Source organism: Peromyscus leucopus, chromosome 1, assembly GCF_004664715.2.
Source record: "Peromyscus leucopus breed LL Stock chromosome 1, UCI_PerLeu_2.1, whole genome shotgun sequence".
NCBI lineage: Eukaryota > Metazoa > Chordata > Mammalia > Rodentia > Cricetidae > Peromyscus > Peromyscus leucopus.
In genome coordinates this window covers 27,957,930-27,975,500 of record NC_051063.1, presented here as the reverse complement: position 1 = coordinate 27,975,500, position 17,571 = coordinate 27,957,930, and the positions used below count along the sequence as shown (strand labels likewise).

At 43.2% G+C, this 17,571-nt stretch overlaps 1 protein-coding gene across 1 annotated transcript in view; it reads right to left on the bottom strand.

The window, feature by feature from the left end:
- LOC119087997 (shootin-1-like) overlaps nt 1-11,251 on the bottom strand; it is a 38,250-nt gene extending 26,999 nt beyond the window's left edge. Inside the window, exon 1 of the mRNA XM_037205715.1 lies at nt 11,169-11,251. Coding sequence (XP_037061610.1) covers nt 11,169-11,226 — 58 coding nt within the window. The 5' untranslated portion in view covers nt 11,227-11,251. The remainder of the gene's footprint in view (nt 1-11,168) is intronic.
- Between the last annotated feature and the right edge of the window lie 6,320 nt (nt 11,252-17,571).

The window sequence follows — 17,571 nt, the reverse complement described above, 5'->3', positions numbered from 1 at the left end:
AGTTAACTAACACATGCTGGTATTGTCCAGTGTCAGCCATGGCAATTGCTACCAAAACCGCAAATCTTGCCAGATCCTGAGTGAATAACAAAAGAATATCCTAGGTTTCAAGGTTATGTTTACCTCCCCTCCCCCTCCTTGGCTCCCCCATCAGGAGACTACTACCTCCACCAAGCAGGAGTTGGGAAGCAAGCTAACACATTAAAAGCCATTTGTCACAACGAATCCTGGCAAGGGCATGGAAGCATGCCTGAGAACCAGACTTTTCAATCCTAGAAGCACACTCGAGCCAGCTGGAGAGCTTGGCAATCACAAGCCCTGGACCCCTCTCCACAGTGAGTGCCTCTTCCACCCCAGGGTGATTTACTGAGTCTAGGGTAGAGTGTGGTCATCTCTTCTGCTTTGTTTTTAAAGAAGTGAGTTCCCTCATGTGCAGTCAGTGTGAGGAACAACCGCTTAACAGTACGAAATAGACGAAAAGAGAGGATGTTGGAGAAAACAAGGATAATATCAGGCAGAGCACAATATTCAGGAATCACGCTGGTTTTCCATTTCTAAATCCCTAATGCTGAAGGAAGCCATCTGTAGCAGGCTTTCTCTTTGGGCTGCCAACCAGTTCCCAAGTAAAGACACAGAGACTCATTATTAATTATGAATACTTGGCCTTTAGCTTATGCTTGTTGCACTAACTCTTATAACTTAATTTAGCTGTTTCTATTCATCTACATTTTGCCTCAGGGCTTTTTACTTTTTTTTCATTCTGTATGTCCTGCTTCCTCTGTGTCCGTCTGTCTGGCCCCAGGTGGCCTGGCTGGCTTCCCTTTTCTCTCTGCCCTCCAGCCCTGCCTATTCCTCCTCTGTCCAGCTATTGGTCGTTCAGCTTTTTATTAGACTAATCAGGTGCCTTAGGCAGGCAAGGTGAAACAGCAACACATCTTTACATAGTTGAACAAATACAGCATAAACAAATGCTACACATCTTTACACAGTTAAACAATTATTCTGCAACACAAACAAATGTAACACATCTTTATTTAGTTTAACAAATATTCTATTCCACAACAGCCCTTTTCTTCCCAAGTCACAAACTACAACACAGCCAGCCCAGGAAGCAATGAGGTAGATAGACACAGCTGTCTCAGAAACATGACAACTCAACTTCCTAACTATAAACTGCCCACAGTCCCTCTGGAGAAGGTCAACAGCCATCACAGTCACCCAGACCTGCCTGTTTTAGCCCCCCAAACCTAGCAAACCTCTGGGTGCCAGCCAGGCCACTCGACCTACCCCTCTAGCATCATCCCCAGATCAACACTTTGAACAATGCTTTCCAGAGCTTCTGGAAATATTTTCTGCTCTGCCCATGAGGTCTCCCCCAGCTGCTCCCTTTGCAATGAAATTTAACTGTCATTTCTTCTAGGAAGCTCTTCTTGTATGTCTTGGGCAAAATCAGCACTTACATCTTAATATGCTACCAGAGCACCCTACTCATTAGAGGCTGAGCTCCCTCAGATACCAACATCTGAGGTGTAAAAAGCTCCAAACTTGAAAACTTTTTGAAGGCACAGTTCCAGATTTTGGAGTATTTGGGACTTCACATTTTCAAATCAGGAACAATAAAATAGTAAATTCTATACAAATATTCCCAAATCCAAAAAGATCCAAGATGTGAAACAAGTATTATACTCTGCTTAAATCCCTGTGCATAACATTCTAAGTTATCTTGCCTTTTCTCCGAACTCAACTGAATGAGCTCTGCCTATGTCATCAGAATACCAAACACAGAGTCCACACCTATGCTGAAGAGATGAACGAAAGGCTCATACAGACATATGATGCAAAATAATCAAGCCAAATTAACATCTCCATTTTAGAAATGAAGATATGGATGCATAGAGATGTCACACCTGCAGTAGGGAGTGGAGGTAGACCGTGTCTACTGATTCCCAGAGTCACTCATGGCAACTGATGTTGGTAAGAGTCAGTGTGTAACCTGACAGCACACTAGTCCTTCAGGGTAAAGACTATGTCTTTATCTACCCAGATGTCTGCATCTAGGACAGTGCCTGGCTTAAAGTAAGCATTGACTGGGGAGGAAGAATGAATCTGCATTCACTTGAGCATATCCTCAATAGTCAAGCATTCTCCTCACCAGGCACAGTCTATCACATCATATGCTACATCAAGACACAATAAAAAGGAAGTCTTAAATAACAAACAAATGTATCCAGAAAGAAAAGCACAGCAACACTGTATCCTGACATTTCGTAATGCAGATTTGTATCCATGGCTGAGTCTGCCTGTCAGAATCAGGGAGCCTTGAAACCTTGCTAATGGGAGATGATAGCTAGAGTCATAAAGGCGCTGTTCAATTAGGACAGGCTCCCCTTCTGCTCATGTCCCAGTGGATCCTCCACTTAGAGCCAGAGTTGAGAGGGAAGCCATTTATACCTCACTTGTTAATTAAATCATTATAAAAGCCAGGGGTGGGGGACCTCTGGGAAAGCTGATTTAAAAAAAAAAAAAACAAAGGTGACAGATTTCCTATCAGGAAAGGAATTATGGCAGGCCAGAGCTTCAACAACACTGGGTGGAACACATGTCAGTGCTAATAAAGCTGAAGAACTCTCAACAAACCATATGAATGGCTTCAAATTAAACAACAGGAAGGAAAAACTATCTTTACAGTCTATATATCTATTACACGTATACATATATTAATGTATACTACATATATGTATGTCTGATTTCTAGCATATAGGCTTGTACATCACACAATCTCCATAACAACAAAAACCAAATAAATGGTACAGCAACAATCCTCTTAGACCCGTCAGAGAACTGAGGTCACAGGGCTAGCCCCAGCCCTGCCACTGGAGACACAAGGCAGCACAGGGACATACAACTTATGGCAGTGAGTGTTTGGAAGAAACCCCCGCTGGAGAACTAGAACCCAGACAGGAAAAATCTAGGCTGTATTTGCACAAATGTGGAGGCTTGATTTATACAGATTTGAGTTTAAAATATCCTAGAGGTAGGGAATTAGAAGGATAGGTTGGTAGGGAAAAGATTTTTTTGTTTCATATCCTAGAACCTTAAGAGGTTCCTGCTACTTCCTTTAGATGTAGTTGTTCTATAAATGATGCTCAGAGAACTCTGTTCCTGACTTTTTTTTTTTGGATGCAGAGTCTCTCACTACATAGTCCTAGCTGACCTAGAACTTACTACATGGACCAGGCTGCCCTCAAACTCACAAATATCCACCTGTCTCTGACTCCCTGTCCTATGATTAAAGGCATGGCCACCATGCCCAGCTTGCCACTCTGTTCTTAAGACCTGATCTCAAGAGAAACTGCTTTACCAGAGCCTAACACCTTGGAGGAGGGAGGTACTGAGAATTCGTGAGATCACAGCCCCAGGGCAGGTTCACTAACTCCCTATCCCAGGACTATGATGTAATCACAGAACACGGAGACATCCAAACCTTACCAACACAAATGTTTACAGATTTATTCATAATTGATGAAATTTAGGACTACTCAAGATGTTCTTCAATAAGTGGATGAATAAACAAACTGTGGTACATCCATACAATGGAATATTATTCAGTGAAGCAATGTGAGCTATCAGGCCACAAAAAGACCTACCTAGTGCTAAATGAAAACAATTAATATGAATGGCCACATGCACAATATGAGTCCAACTACAATGTTCTGGAAAGAGCAATAAAGGGATCTGTGGTCATTAGCAGTTTGAGAAAGGAGCAGTGAGTGGCTAGAGTGTATGGAGATCCTGGAGCAGGGACACTATTCTGTGTGGCATCTGCAATGGTGGGTCCACAACTACTGCTTAGACCCCACAAAAGTCCAGTACAGAGAGTGAACCCTGGGCCAGCAAGAGGAACTTGTTGGTAAAGGAGCTTGCCACAAGTCTGGTGACATGAGTTTGAGGCCCAGAACCCAAGTAAAGGTGAAGATAGAGAACCAAATCCACCAAGTTGTCCTCTGACCTCACCATGAACTCCATGGCACATGTACACCCACACTTCACACACACACCTGCACACATACACCTGCATACCTGTAGCTACATACACACACCTACACACATACACCTGCATACCTGTAGCTACACACACACACACACACACACCACGTACATCTATACACCTGCAGCTACACACACACACATATGTACACCTGCAGCTACATACACATGTACACATGCACGCACACCTACACATGCACACTTACAGGCACATACACACAAGAAAACTTAGATATGTTTAAAAAAAACAAACAAACTAGGAAGGCAGCACAGCCAGCAGGGGATTCTCTCTAGGATCACCATGAACACTCAGATCCCAAAATGTTTCTTATGGTTGGTTGTTGTCTGTTGGACGTGGAATTCCAGCATTTGAGAGACAGAGGCAGGAAGACCACTGCAAATGTGAGGTCATCCTGTCTTCATACCGAGTACTGGGCCAGCATGAACTATAGAGTAAGACCCTGTTTCTAAAAAGGAAGGAAGGAAGGAGAAAGGGAAGCACAAAATGATTGGCTATCTACCTGTAACCAGCAATTACCGTCCTGTAGCCTTTTGTCATCTCTAGATACTTAGTGTCCAATTCAATGTGAATTCTATATATAGTTGTTATATCACATTATTTGAGACAAATTATAAAAGAACTTTTTATCAAGTATTTTCTTTTTAAAATTTTATATATATTTTTTATGTACAGGGATGTTTTGCTTGCACACATGTCTGTGTACCTCTGTGTACACAGAGGCCAGAGGAAAGCCTCAGATGTTTTCAATATGGAGTTGATTGAATCTATACAGTGAGATCCATTGACATTATGGGCAGGGGCTCCAGAAAGTGAAGAGTTCCTATATATCCCCTAATGCATTTTGCATTAATATGGAACATTTGTTAAATTCTGGGCCCTATTCACACACTGTGATAACCCAAATTCCACATTTTATTCAGACTTCCTTTATTGGTGAAATTATTAAGGCCACTCCACGTAGTTAAAAGGGAGGTTTATTTTGTAGGGTAACTTACAAGTGAAGGGATAGTTTACAGGGTCTGGGAAAGGTGTGGCACAGTCCAGCAGTGTTCTCTGGAGAGCTCTGCTGGGTCTACCTCCAGCGTCCAGGGTCCAGGAACTAAGAGGGCCCACGCATCTGGAACCCGGGTCTTCAGGGAACCCGGGTCTTCAGCGTCCTCTCTCAGCCCCGCCTTATAGGCGTGACCATGACCATTACCGAAGCCTCAATGGGGGTTGGAGCTTCCAGTCAAAGCTGGAATGGCTGCCCACTACGTTTCTTAGTTTTATCCATGTCTGTAGAAGCCTATTTAGTTGGGCTGCCAGCTCACAAAAAACAACATGGAGACTTATTATTAGTTATGAAAGCTCGCCCTATAGCTTAGGCTTGTCCCACTAGCTCTTATAAATTAAATGAACCGATTTATATTAATCTATGTTTTGCCTCGTGGCTTTTTACATCTCTTCCACCTTGCACCTCGTTTCCTCTCTGTGTCCTCTGGCATCCCTCATGCTTTAGATCCATCTTTTCTTCTCTCTCTGGAAGTCCCACCTAACCTCTTTCCTGCCTAGCTATTGGCCATTCAACTCTTTATTAAACCAGCCAGAAGGCGCCTTGGCAAAAACACATCTTCACAGTGTACAAAAAGATTATTCAACAACATACGTCCTTTTTCCAGTACCTACAATGAGATTTCACGTTCCATTTAAATGTCTTATATCCTTAGGTGCTTCTTCGCCTTGGTTCCCACCCTCATGACTTTGACAAATTCTTCTTGTTGTATTAAAGCTTTTTTTTTTTTTTTTTAATTTGGGGGTAGGTTGTTTGGTTTGAGTTTTTTTTTCCCCCAGTGAGATGGGAGAGACCAGGCCTCAAGTAGCCCAGGCTAGTCTCAGACTCACTGTATAGCTGAGACTGAACTTGTGATGCTCCTGTGGCACTGCCGTGCCTGGACTGTTGCCGGTCCCTTTGCTGAGACCTTGACAGCTTAAAGGCGTGAATCTACCACAGCCAGATTTTTTTCTGATGTTTTCCTTAAGAATACATGGGACTTTGCCAGGCGGTGGTGGTGCACGCCTTTAATCCCAACACTCAGGAGGCAGAGGCAAGCGGATCTCTGTGAGTTCGAGGCCACCTTGGTCTACAGAGCGAGATCCAGGACAGGCACCAAAGCTACACAGAGAAACCCTGTCTCGAGGGAAAAAAAAGAATACATGAGACGTTGAGATTCTTAAGAGAAAATCAGAGATAAAATGTCAATTTCATCACATCCCACACACATTATTTCATCACACACATTATTTTGCGTTGTGGGTTACATCTTGTTTGTTTTTAATTGCTCCAACTTTGGGCAGTGGACAATTCTTCAGTTGGCTTCTATGTCTCTTGTTGCCAACATGTGAGAATATTACTTTGAACACTTCCTTAGTTTGGGGAACCACAGGATGTCCCAGGCTCAGCTTGCATATTTGGATATCTTGATCATAAAATCAGCCATTTCCCTGTGGAACACTATTTATTTTGGGGGGGGCATTATTAGCACCCATGTTCTGAGTGATAAATATGCTTGAATATATATAATATAAACAGACATATTTCTATATGTAACAATCTATGTCTACACTAAACTAACACAAGATCATATAGATGACTTTAACTCTGGTCCATTACTGAAAGCATGATTTTTAATAGGAAAAGGAAAACCTTGGTCCTCCCAAGGTCATGGTATAAAACTTCTCTTTAGAGTAATAGTAAAACATAGATTGAGAAACAATGGGTTAGAAGAAAGAGAACATTGTATGTTTCATTTTTATTTTATGTTAATATTTTAAAAACAAAAGGAAGATCCAGTTCCCTGGGAGTAGTATTAATAAAGATGGGAGCTCTGAGCACCAGGCCTGACTCCAGCCCATGGAGGCCCATCTCTGGGAGGACCTAGACACTATCTCCATAGTACTGCTCGCCAACCTTAGAAGTAAACTACAGTTCTAAAACCAGCTGGTGACTCAGAAACAGGCCATTCCTGGACCACACTTAGAAAAACAGTGCTGAAAAACCACGTTTGTACATGAAGCCATGGCATTTCAGATTGCCTTCTCCTGAGTGGCATTGGATGGACTGCCCAGGGCTGGCACCTCAGCTTCATGTACTAATACAGCCATGCAACAGTCTGGGCCCTTTCAATCACAATAATGCCGCACTGTTTTCTCCCCAGAAGCTAAAGGAGTCCTGGAAAAAGCACCCATTAGTCACTAGCTTAGCTCTAGGAAGAAGCTGAATCTTAAGAATCTGCTTTGTGTGGTGATACATGCCCATAATCTGAGTACTTGGGAAGTGGAAGCAGAAGAATCAGGAGTTCAAGTTCAAGGTCATCATCTGCTCTACAGACTTCCAGGCCAACCTGAACTTCCTGGGACCATGTCTCAAAAAATAAAAATCTTACCCTAGAATATACAATTGCCCAAGAATGGCCATCACTTTTGGTTTTCATTGTCATTGTTTGGTCTTTTCTGAGAATACCCTTGTTAGGTGGTTCAGTAACGGAATACTTGCCCAACATATATAAGGGTTTGGGTCCCATCCTTAGCACTGAGAAGCATGAAAGGGGGGAGAGAAAGAGGGAAGAAAGGGGGAAAGGCACACCCATATTTTGAAATGACAACGACTCTTCCACACTTCACCAGGTTCCAATCGGCACTACCATGCCATGTTGACCAGCCTAATAGTTATCTATTGCTTGGGTCAGGCCCTTCAGTGGTGGTGGCCCATTCTGCTTTGGACAGCAATAGTAATCCATGGTTTTTGTGGAGGATGCCATTCAAGCTGCTACCTGACCAAAAGGCCATATAAGTCAATCAGACACTCTTACTGGATTTTATACTGTCTCCAGACACAGAACTCATCACCAGCAGGGTCCAGGCCTTATTCACTGGTCTCTGATGCTCGCCCAGTGCCTGGCTATGAATATTCAGTGTATGCGTGTTGAATGAATCACACAGAAAGCCGTGTACCTTCAACAAATGCTGAACTAAGTCTATCATTTACCAAAAGAATTCTAGAGAGAGAGAAAATTGTATGATGTTTTGTAAGGGAAATGTCCACTTTGATAGCTGGGAAATATGCATCGGAAATAGTATCCTAAGTTGCCATTTCTCCATGCATTAACGATGTCAATCAGCCCAATAAAATAAAGCCCGTGGGGGGAAAAAGACAAAAGGAGAATTACCTCATTACCTCAGCATCTGCTTGAACATAAAAAAAAAAAAAAAATCACACACTGGCTAATTTTTTTTAAGGGACATAATATAACTTTCTAGAAAGACATAATATACCTAATTATATCATTCAGTAGACAGGAACATACAATGTTGTGAAGTAATTCAGAAGTGGGTGTGCTTTATAAGACACGGAGCTTGGGGAATGGTACATATAAATTAGAGATTGTTCATATTGTGACAGACGCAGTCATTGCCCTTCACAATTGTGTCAAGCACAACCTTGTTTTCAGCACTGAAGGCTTCCCACGAGAGATTATTGTCAGCTCTGCAGTACACACAGCAGCCTCCTTCCTGAACCCCTCCCGGGCAATAGGTTCAAGTTTTAGACTTAAAACTCATTAAAGGGGAAACCACGAGGAGACAAAAACGGCCAATAAACATGGGAAGACTTGAACTTCACTAATAGTCAGGGCAATGTACATTTTAAAGGAGGCATTTTGCCAGTTCCAACGGCAAAAATTCAGAAACTGGTCAGGCTGTCCAACTGATAATGATGACTGTCAGCCAGTGTTAACCAGTATTTGGTGACGAGGGCACTGCTGGGGGAACACGAACTGGTACAACTATTGACAGAGGAATGCTTCTGCACTGAAGGATGTAACTTCATAACATGCATGCCATCAAATCCCACAACCCCATTTCTGAGAACCTATCCTAGAAAAAATAACAGTCTATTTATTTACATGCCTCTTGGATTAATGGCTGTCTGCTGGACAAGAACTTCTAAGAGCCAGGATAGTCTGATTCACTCTCTGTAGCCTCTTGTTCTAGAACTTGGGCCCCATACATAAGTAACCGGTAGTTGTTAAAGAAACAAAAGTATGCGTTTACTCAGCATTAAACAAGGAAAATAGAGCAACCAATCAAAAATGTTCTTCTTGTTCATATTAAATGGGGAAATTAAAATTATGACTCCCCATGGCAACAACCCACCATCAACATAAAAAGTGACCATAGTACTGGTGTACCCAAAGCCCTGGTGGCCATGTTTACACCTCAAATCCCTGGCTTCCCAGTTAATTCCACAGGTCAAACAGCCATTAAATACTCTTAAGTAAGTCTTTAGCACAGTCTGTCTGACAAACACATTCTGGTTTCAAGATATGAAAATCTCACCATAGGCTGAACAATCCTAACACCCATATGACATGTCTCAATGTCAGAGAGAGAGAGAGAGAGAGAGAGAGGGGTCTCAAGAAACACAAAACTAGGTTCTATTACTTCTGGCTCAAGTCCTCCATCAGGAAAATCAGCCTTTAGAAATACCAAGGCCATGGATTTGTTTTTTAATATAACAGGACAACACAACAGAATGAGCTGGAAACCTGGGAATCCTCCCTTCTTCAAACATCAGTCCAGCAAAGGGCCAGAGAAGGTGTTTGTAAGTGTCAGCATCCTTACGTGTACTCTGAGAATTACAAACAGAATAAGAGGAAATAATATTTTATTTTGTTTTATAATCATTTGCAAACTGAACATCCATCAAAAGATCTGGTATTGACTAATACTGAAAGTTCCATAAGTCTAGAATAATGAATCAAAGGTCTTTGTGTTGTGAGACACAGGAAAGTGTTATTCAAAATAAATACCCGTGAAATCCAGTTCTCCATTAAAAAAAAAAAAAAAAAAAAAAAAAAAAAACTTGTGAGATTCCAAATAAGGCAATCTGTCCTTCTACTGGAGTCACAGGTGCTGTGTGGCTTGACTTGGGGCTAATTGTGGACAAGAGGAAAGTGAAAGCAATTAACACCCATTCAGGCTTTCTAGATGCTAGATAGAGAGAAGAGTGCTACATCCATTTCAGTGAGGTTAGGTAACTCCCCGAGGTGACACAGTACAGTGCTGTGGAGACCTTTTTGCCCAGAGTGTGGACACTGTGGCTGATGGATCTGAAAAGCGGCAGCTCAAGTCCTTGATAGGACCTCCAAACCATCAGGTTTAGCCAGTCTTTAGCCACATGCTCAAGGAAGGGAAGACACCAACTTCACAGAGCTGGTGAGCTGCTGAGCCAAGGGAAGTGAAAGGGCCAGACCAGTTGACCACTGAGCAGGGCCCTTCCAGCGTCAGCAAGTCCCTCAATGAAGAGCATGCCCTGCACACTTCCTAAGCCTATGTGGTTCCTCTTTCTTGACCCATATTTTCAAACCACCCTTTGAGCGGGATAATTAAGTGATTTTTTTTTAAGTGTGTCAGGTTAACTGGCTCTAGGATCTGGCTTTGTTCACCAATGTGCTCATGACAATCATCAGCTACCAAGCAGTAGAGAAACGCGTGCAATACGGCCTGGCTTTCCTGCACCCAACACCAGCCCCGCTCCCTCGGAAAGCCCCACACAGGCAGGGTGTCGAATCACTGACTAATAAATTGCTAAAAATGGGAAGTGATGAGAACACATCGGTGGCCTAAAAAAATCCCAGCTGGGTAAAGAAAAAGGAACCAGACCGAACCCCCAAAGAAAAGCTGGGAAAGCTGCAGGCCCAGGAATGCTAAAGTGTGCGAGGGTGCGGCCTCAGCTGAGCTGCCACACAGCGCCCAGCGATCCTGCCCTGCTCGCTTCTCCCGTGTGGACTGGGGTGCGAGCCGTGACCCTGTGCACTCCCGATGCGTGTCCCTGCCCCCCGGTCTCGCGATCCCCAGTCCCACTGCAGGGAAACGCTCCAGCTCCTCCGCCCAGGGCTCTGCATGGCGCGTGGAGCTCGGCGAGCGCTTCACCGCGGGTGAGCCGCGGGGTGACTGCGTCGGCCTCTCCATGCCCAGGCCCTGGCTGGCACCTGCGGCAGCGCTCGGAGGTGTCCCGCCCGAGGCCGCGGCTCCCGCACCTGCGCCCGCGGGGCCCGCCTACCTTGCTCCTTCAAGCTGGTGATGAGCTGCAGCTGCTTCTCCTCGTCCGAGCTGTTCATTTTGGCGGGTGGGGCTGGGGATAAAAGGCAAGGAGGGAGAGGCGAGGGGGACACGGGGGAGGGGGAGCAGAAAGCAAGACGCCGGTGGCGTGGCGTGCGGCTGCACTACCCGGAAGTTGGGATCGCTCCCGCTCCTCCTGCTCCTCCTCCTCCTGGCGCGCAGCACGCGGTGAGATCATCCCGCGCACCTACTCGCGGGCCGCTGCTGCTCCACCTGCGGCGGGCGGGCCTGGGGGCTGGGCCCGGGAGGGGCGTGGGCCGAGAAGGCGGGTCAGGTGTCGCGGCCCCAGGGCGCCTGCGATCTTTCCTGGGGTGTGTGTGCGTCCTTGAGTGTGGTCTCCGCTGCGCACTGCTTCCCACCCGGACGCGCGCGCCGAGGAGACCCGCCCTGGGTTCGCCACCTTAGAGCTGGACAGCAGATCTTAGCGGGACCTGACTGACCCCAGGCGCTCAGGCCCCTGCCCCAGCTCCCACGCACTGCTATCCGGCCAGGGCTGGAAAACCTGTGTTCTATACCCAGCACCTTGAGGCCAGCTCGCCCAGGAGGTGCATGTTGCGGGCTGTCTGGCTAAATGAGTCACTTCACAGTCCTGGGGGGAGGGCGTGGCAGTCTGGTCATAGTTCCTCCGCGGGTTTCCATCCATCATACCAATGTGAAGAGGGGGGTGGACAGAACCTGGGCCCTGCTTCACCGGTGTCACCATGCCTAAACTGCAGTGAAGATCATCTGGTTCCGGTGGGAGGACCTTCTGTCTTGGGGAGGCTGGCACTGCACTCTGAATACCCAAGGTCACTTGGTTGCGTGGCAGGGAGCCTAGTGTGTAATGATACACAGCCCTTGCCCCTCTTAAAGACCATGTGTTTACACCCAGCTCTGGCGTAGGCCCTGGCAAAGAAAGTCAAGCAGACATGTTTCTCTTCGATTTTAGTTCCAGTAACCTTTGCTTGAATCTCCAGCACTCTGGAATGGGAATAATAATGCATACTCTCCAAGAATTGGAAAAAATTGAACATGGAGAGGAATTTGACCACAACATCAAATTCAGAATGAAGAATAGGAGCTCTTGTCTAGCATGTGCCAAGGCCTTATGTTCCATCCAATAAGGGGACGGGATGGCTATGGCTTGCTCTGTGCTGCGTTCTGTGCGATTTTGTTTTTATGATTACAGGTGTTATGGCTGCTAATTACAACACGAGAAAGGCACAGTTCTTTATTCCAATCATTAAGCGCCCAAGATAAACCCAAACTAATTAAGCCTTCTGCACATCTTGGTTTACTTGATCATCTCTGAACTCATCTAGAACATCAGGGCAGGACTTCTGTCTCACTTCATAGTTCAGGCAAATATCCAGGAGAAGGGGAAGAGCATTGGTTGGCATTTGGATAGATCCTGCAACCAGCATGGCACTCCTTACTACATACCATCTCATGATGACCTTTGAAGTGGGGCGATGGATTTTTCCTTTTAATCAATGGCAATATAGTATTTTAGAACACATATTTTAGTTGGTAGGGGGGTCTGGGATGGCAATGTAGACTTCTGAGTAAAAAGAATGAAAATGAAACTTTATGAAATAATTTCAGTATGGGGATTTTGCTATTCAGTCCTTTCTGTAATGTTTCATAAGATAGTTCAAAGTATCTTCCAGTCAGCTACAGTGATGATCCCAAAAGATAACCACACGGTCTTTCTCCTGGGGTTACCTTTTTCCGTCCTCATCTTTGAAAGGCAAGAGATGTGAGAGTGTTAGTCAACTGTGTGATCGTATGAAGATGAGCTGCCACCAGGTGTTTTGTAGAATGAATGATAATTTGTTTCAAGAAAAAAAAAATACATCCAGGAGATTCCAGTGACCAACAATAGCCACTTAGCTTTTGTAGGGCAGCCAGGGAGCTTGTTAGACCCAAGGGGCCAGCCTGTGACTACTGACCAAACCCAAGTAACCAGAAGTACCTTCTCCAATTCCACCAGATGCAAGCAAGATGCCCAGTTGATATTTAGATTGGTTTACAAATTCCCATTCTTTTAAATGGCTGATGGAATTGTCAACCCCAATTATGTAGTATAGTATGATGCTTGAGGAGTATGCGATGAATTAAGAATCCAGGCTCAAACTGAATGTTTTGGTCTCACAATGAATCTGTAGCTCATTGAAATGAATCCCATGTACCCTCTTTGAAATTAAAATATCCACCTGATAACAATGCCCTGTTATCCTGAGGGCATGCTATGAATTATTAGGATGCCTACTAGATTTACTTATTGGGATACAGAGCTTCTGTTACATTGTGATTTATTTATATGACATGAATATTGATGGAAAGGATAGACTGATATAATTAGTTTTGTTCTACTTAATAATACATGCAGGGAGTTGTCTTTCACTGTGTTGAAGCTATTATTAACCATCAAACGAAATCTAATTTAAAACATCTCAAAATGTGTGATATATATGTACATATACACATACATGTACACACATGTATGAGGCCAGGAGGTACTTCCTAAAGATAAACTGAAAGATAGGTAGCAAACTCAAGATTATGGTTGGTTCTAGGGATAGAAAGCAGAGAAACTGACTCAAGGGAAGGAGATGGAGTCTGGGAGCATGGTTGCAAAGAGGCTATTTAGTACTTCTTAGCTTTTTCAGGTAATTGCAACAATGTATGTAATCTTCTAGGGTACAGATAAAACTAAGATGTAAAGAGACACTTGTCCTCTTGCCCATCCATGCCATGTTAGGGAGTCAATCGTTAGAGACTTGCCTACAGGGCTATGCTAGCAATGGTATGAAAATAGTAACATTTGAATATTATTTGGCAATGCAGAGAAACAAAGTTGTGATACACGACCCACTGTGGGCAAACTTTGAACACATTATCCTAAGTGGGGTAAGCCAATCAGAAAATCCTAACTATTGCTTGATTGCCTTTATATAAAATGCTCACAAGCAAATCAATAGAGAAAGTTGACTAATGATTTGTATAAAACTGGGGATGTAGAAGAGAAGAAAACAGAAAATGGCTCCTGAGAGGTGTGTGCATTCTTTGGGGGGAATGATAAACTCTAAAATACATTGTATTTCTGGTTGCAGAACTCTGGATATTCTCAAAACTAGAATTTTACATTCTGTCTACTTAGTAAAAAGTCTTTGATTGTTTCCATCCATGATGCTACATACCTTTTTTAGCATCCAGGATTTGATGACATGTGAAATATAGCTCAAAAAAAGCTTTTATTTTTTTCAAGATTTATTTTATTTTTGACTATCTGGATATGTGCGTGGGGGTATACATTTGAGTGCAGATGCCCTTAGAACCAGAAGACGGTGGCAGATTCACCTGAAACTGGAGTTACAAGCAATTGTCAGCTACCCGAAGTTGGTGCTGGAAAATGAACTTACGTCCTCTAGAAGAGCACAAAGTGCTCTTAACCACTGAGCCATCTCTCCAGCTACAAAAGCTGTTTTGGTTTGTTTTGTTTTTTAATATTACCAGAGCCAGATGTAGAGACACACCTATAATTCTAGCATTTGGGAGGCAGAGGCAATTGGATCACCCATGAATTCAAAGCCAGCTTGAGCTGCCTATTCCCAAACCTGCCAGAAATGCAAAGCCACACCCTATTCCAAAACAAGTTGGGTGTGGTGATGCACACCTTTAAGCCCAGCATTTGTGGACAGAGATAAGCAGATCTCCTTGATTTCAAGGCCAGTCTGGTTTGCATAGAGTTTCAGAATAGGCAGAAATACCTAGAGAGATGCTGTCTCAAAAAACAATAATAAAAAATCAGAACCAACAATTTCCAGGGGAAAAGAATTAAATAAATAACTCCATTAAATCAATGTTTCTTACACAAATATTCTTAAGTTTTCAAACATTTGTGTAAAAATTGTCCTTTTTACTAAACCGTACTTCATATTGCTTAATCTTGTTTCAGTTTAATATTGCTTAATCTTGTTTCAGTTTAATGTGTGCTCTACATTAATCAGCATATCAATGAATAATTAGCAATTCTTGAGTTCTTAGTTATGTTGTTACTAGTATATGTCTGTTTATAAATGATGCTATTCTAATATATGGAGCACATCTAGCACATCATAGTTCAAACACTAAAACTAAATGTAATATTCAAGTCTTAGAAGTAACTAAAGAGGGCTGATCATACAGCTCTGTTGTAGAGGGTGTGCCCGGCATGCATGCCAGTTCCTTCTTTGATCTTCAGCACACCTCCTCTCCCTCCAGGTAACAAATGCAGCTACATAAGAAGGACATGCTGCACATGTTTGCAATACCACTGGAAAGTAAAGAGCTTTAATGTAAATCTAGTAAAATTTGTGCAAGATGTAGCTGCTACAAAGATGAACACAAAGATTTAAATAAATAGATAACCATGTTCATGAACTGGAACACTCCAGATGTCCATTCCTCTCATTTGTTCTGTCGATTCGATGCAATCATAACCAAAATCCCCTTGAGTTCATTTATAGAGATCAATCAGCTAACTACAAAATTTACATTAAAATTCGAAAGAGCTGGAAGAGTCCAAACAATTCTGAAAAAGAACAATATTTCCAAACTAATTGTAAAGCTATGGAAACCAATGCAAGGTAGGACTGGCAGAAAGAAAGACACACTGAAAACTGGACAGTGACCATCCCAGAAGGATAGACTGTGAAAACAGTTGAGCTGTTTTCAAAAAGTAACTCAAAAGCAATGCTACAGAGGGTGGGGGATGGCTCAGTAGATAGTGCATACTGTGTGTAAGCATGAGTACTAAGTTCCGATGCCCAACACCCACCTAAAAGCAGGCACATGTCTGTAACACCATCATGGGGTGGTGGAGACAGGTCGATCCTGGAGCTCACTGGACAGCCATTTAGTCCATAGGTCAGCTTCAGACTCAGTGAGAGACTATCCCAAAACAAGTGAGCAAATAAAGTGGAGAGCAATAGATAAAAACACCAGATGTCAACCCCTGGCCTGCACACACACACACACACACACACACGCACGCACGCACGCACGCACGCACACGCACACGCACGAGCACACACACGCACACACACACATATGTCACGTACACTGACACACAATAAACTTTTTAAAAGCAGTTCAATGAAAAAAACAATAACCAGCATATGGTACTAGAACATGTGGAAACTACTCATATACAAAACCAGCAAAGGCCAACACATACATTATAGATGAGGCACTGACCAATTTACAAAACTAAAAATAAGGACTGATGAGATAGATAGCCACACAAGCCTGGTGACCTGAGTTTATTTCCCATATCCTAGTTAGCTTCACTGTTGCTAGAATACACACGGTGAGCAAAAGTGTATTTGACTTACACTTCCCGACCTCAGTCCACCACTGGGGGAAGCCAGGCAGGAACTCAGCAGAGGAATTTGGTTACTAGCCTGTTCCCATGGCTTGCTCAGCCTGCTTTCTATATAGCCCAGGGCCACCTGCCCAGGGGTGGAACCACCCACAGTGGACTGGGCCCTCTCATATCACATTAATCAAGAAAACATCCCACAGGCTTCCTTAGAGGCCAATCTGATGGGGGAAATTCACTAACTGAGATTCCCTGCTCCGGATGAGTCTACTTAGTGTTAGGATGACAAAACAACAACAACAAAAAACAACAACAACAACAACAAAAATCCCTAAGCAACACACCCTGGGACTCAGTAGAGGAGGAAGAGCAGAACCAATTCTTCTGACCTCCACAAGCACACACACACACACACACACACACACACACACACACACCATGTACTCACACACTTGATACACTTGACATTTAAGTTAAACCTTAAAATAGTGAAACATTAAAAAAAGAAATGAAAATCTGTATAATCTGAGGTCTGGGTTTTTAAGTACAACACCAAAAGTATCATAAATAATACTTGATGTTACTGATATAGGTTTGATCAAAGTTAAAAGCAATGAAAGCTTACAAAGAGTTGTGATGTATTAGGAAAATATTTAGAAGTCCATATTTGGTGATAAAATATCTGTACCCTAAACATAGGGGGAAAACCTCTTAAAACTCAACAATTTTTAAAAATGAATTTATTACTTTACAAAAATATTAACAGATACTTTGTTTCCCTAAAAGAATTTTTTGTTTATTTGTGGTGTGGAAGATTGAACCCAGGGCATCTTATGTAATAGGCGACCATTCCACCACATGAGCTGTGTCACCAGCTCCCCAAAAGTGTTTTTAAATGTCTTTTTAAATTTGTTTTAATGTCTGTATGTGTTGTACATGCACACATGTGTTATACATCTGTGCATCACGGAACCAAGGGAAGCATCTATTGGCTTGCCTA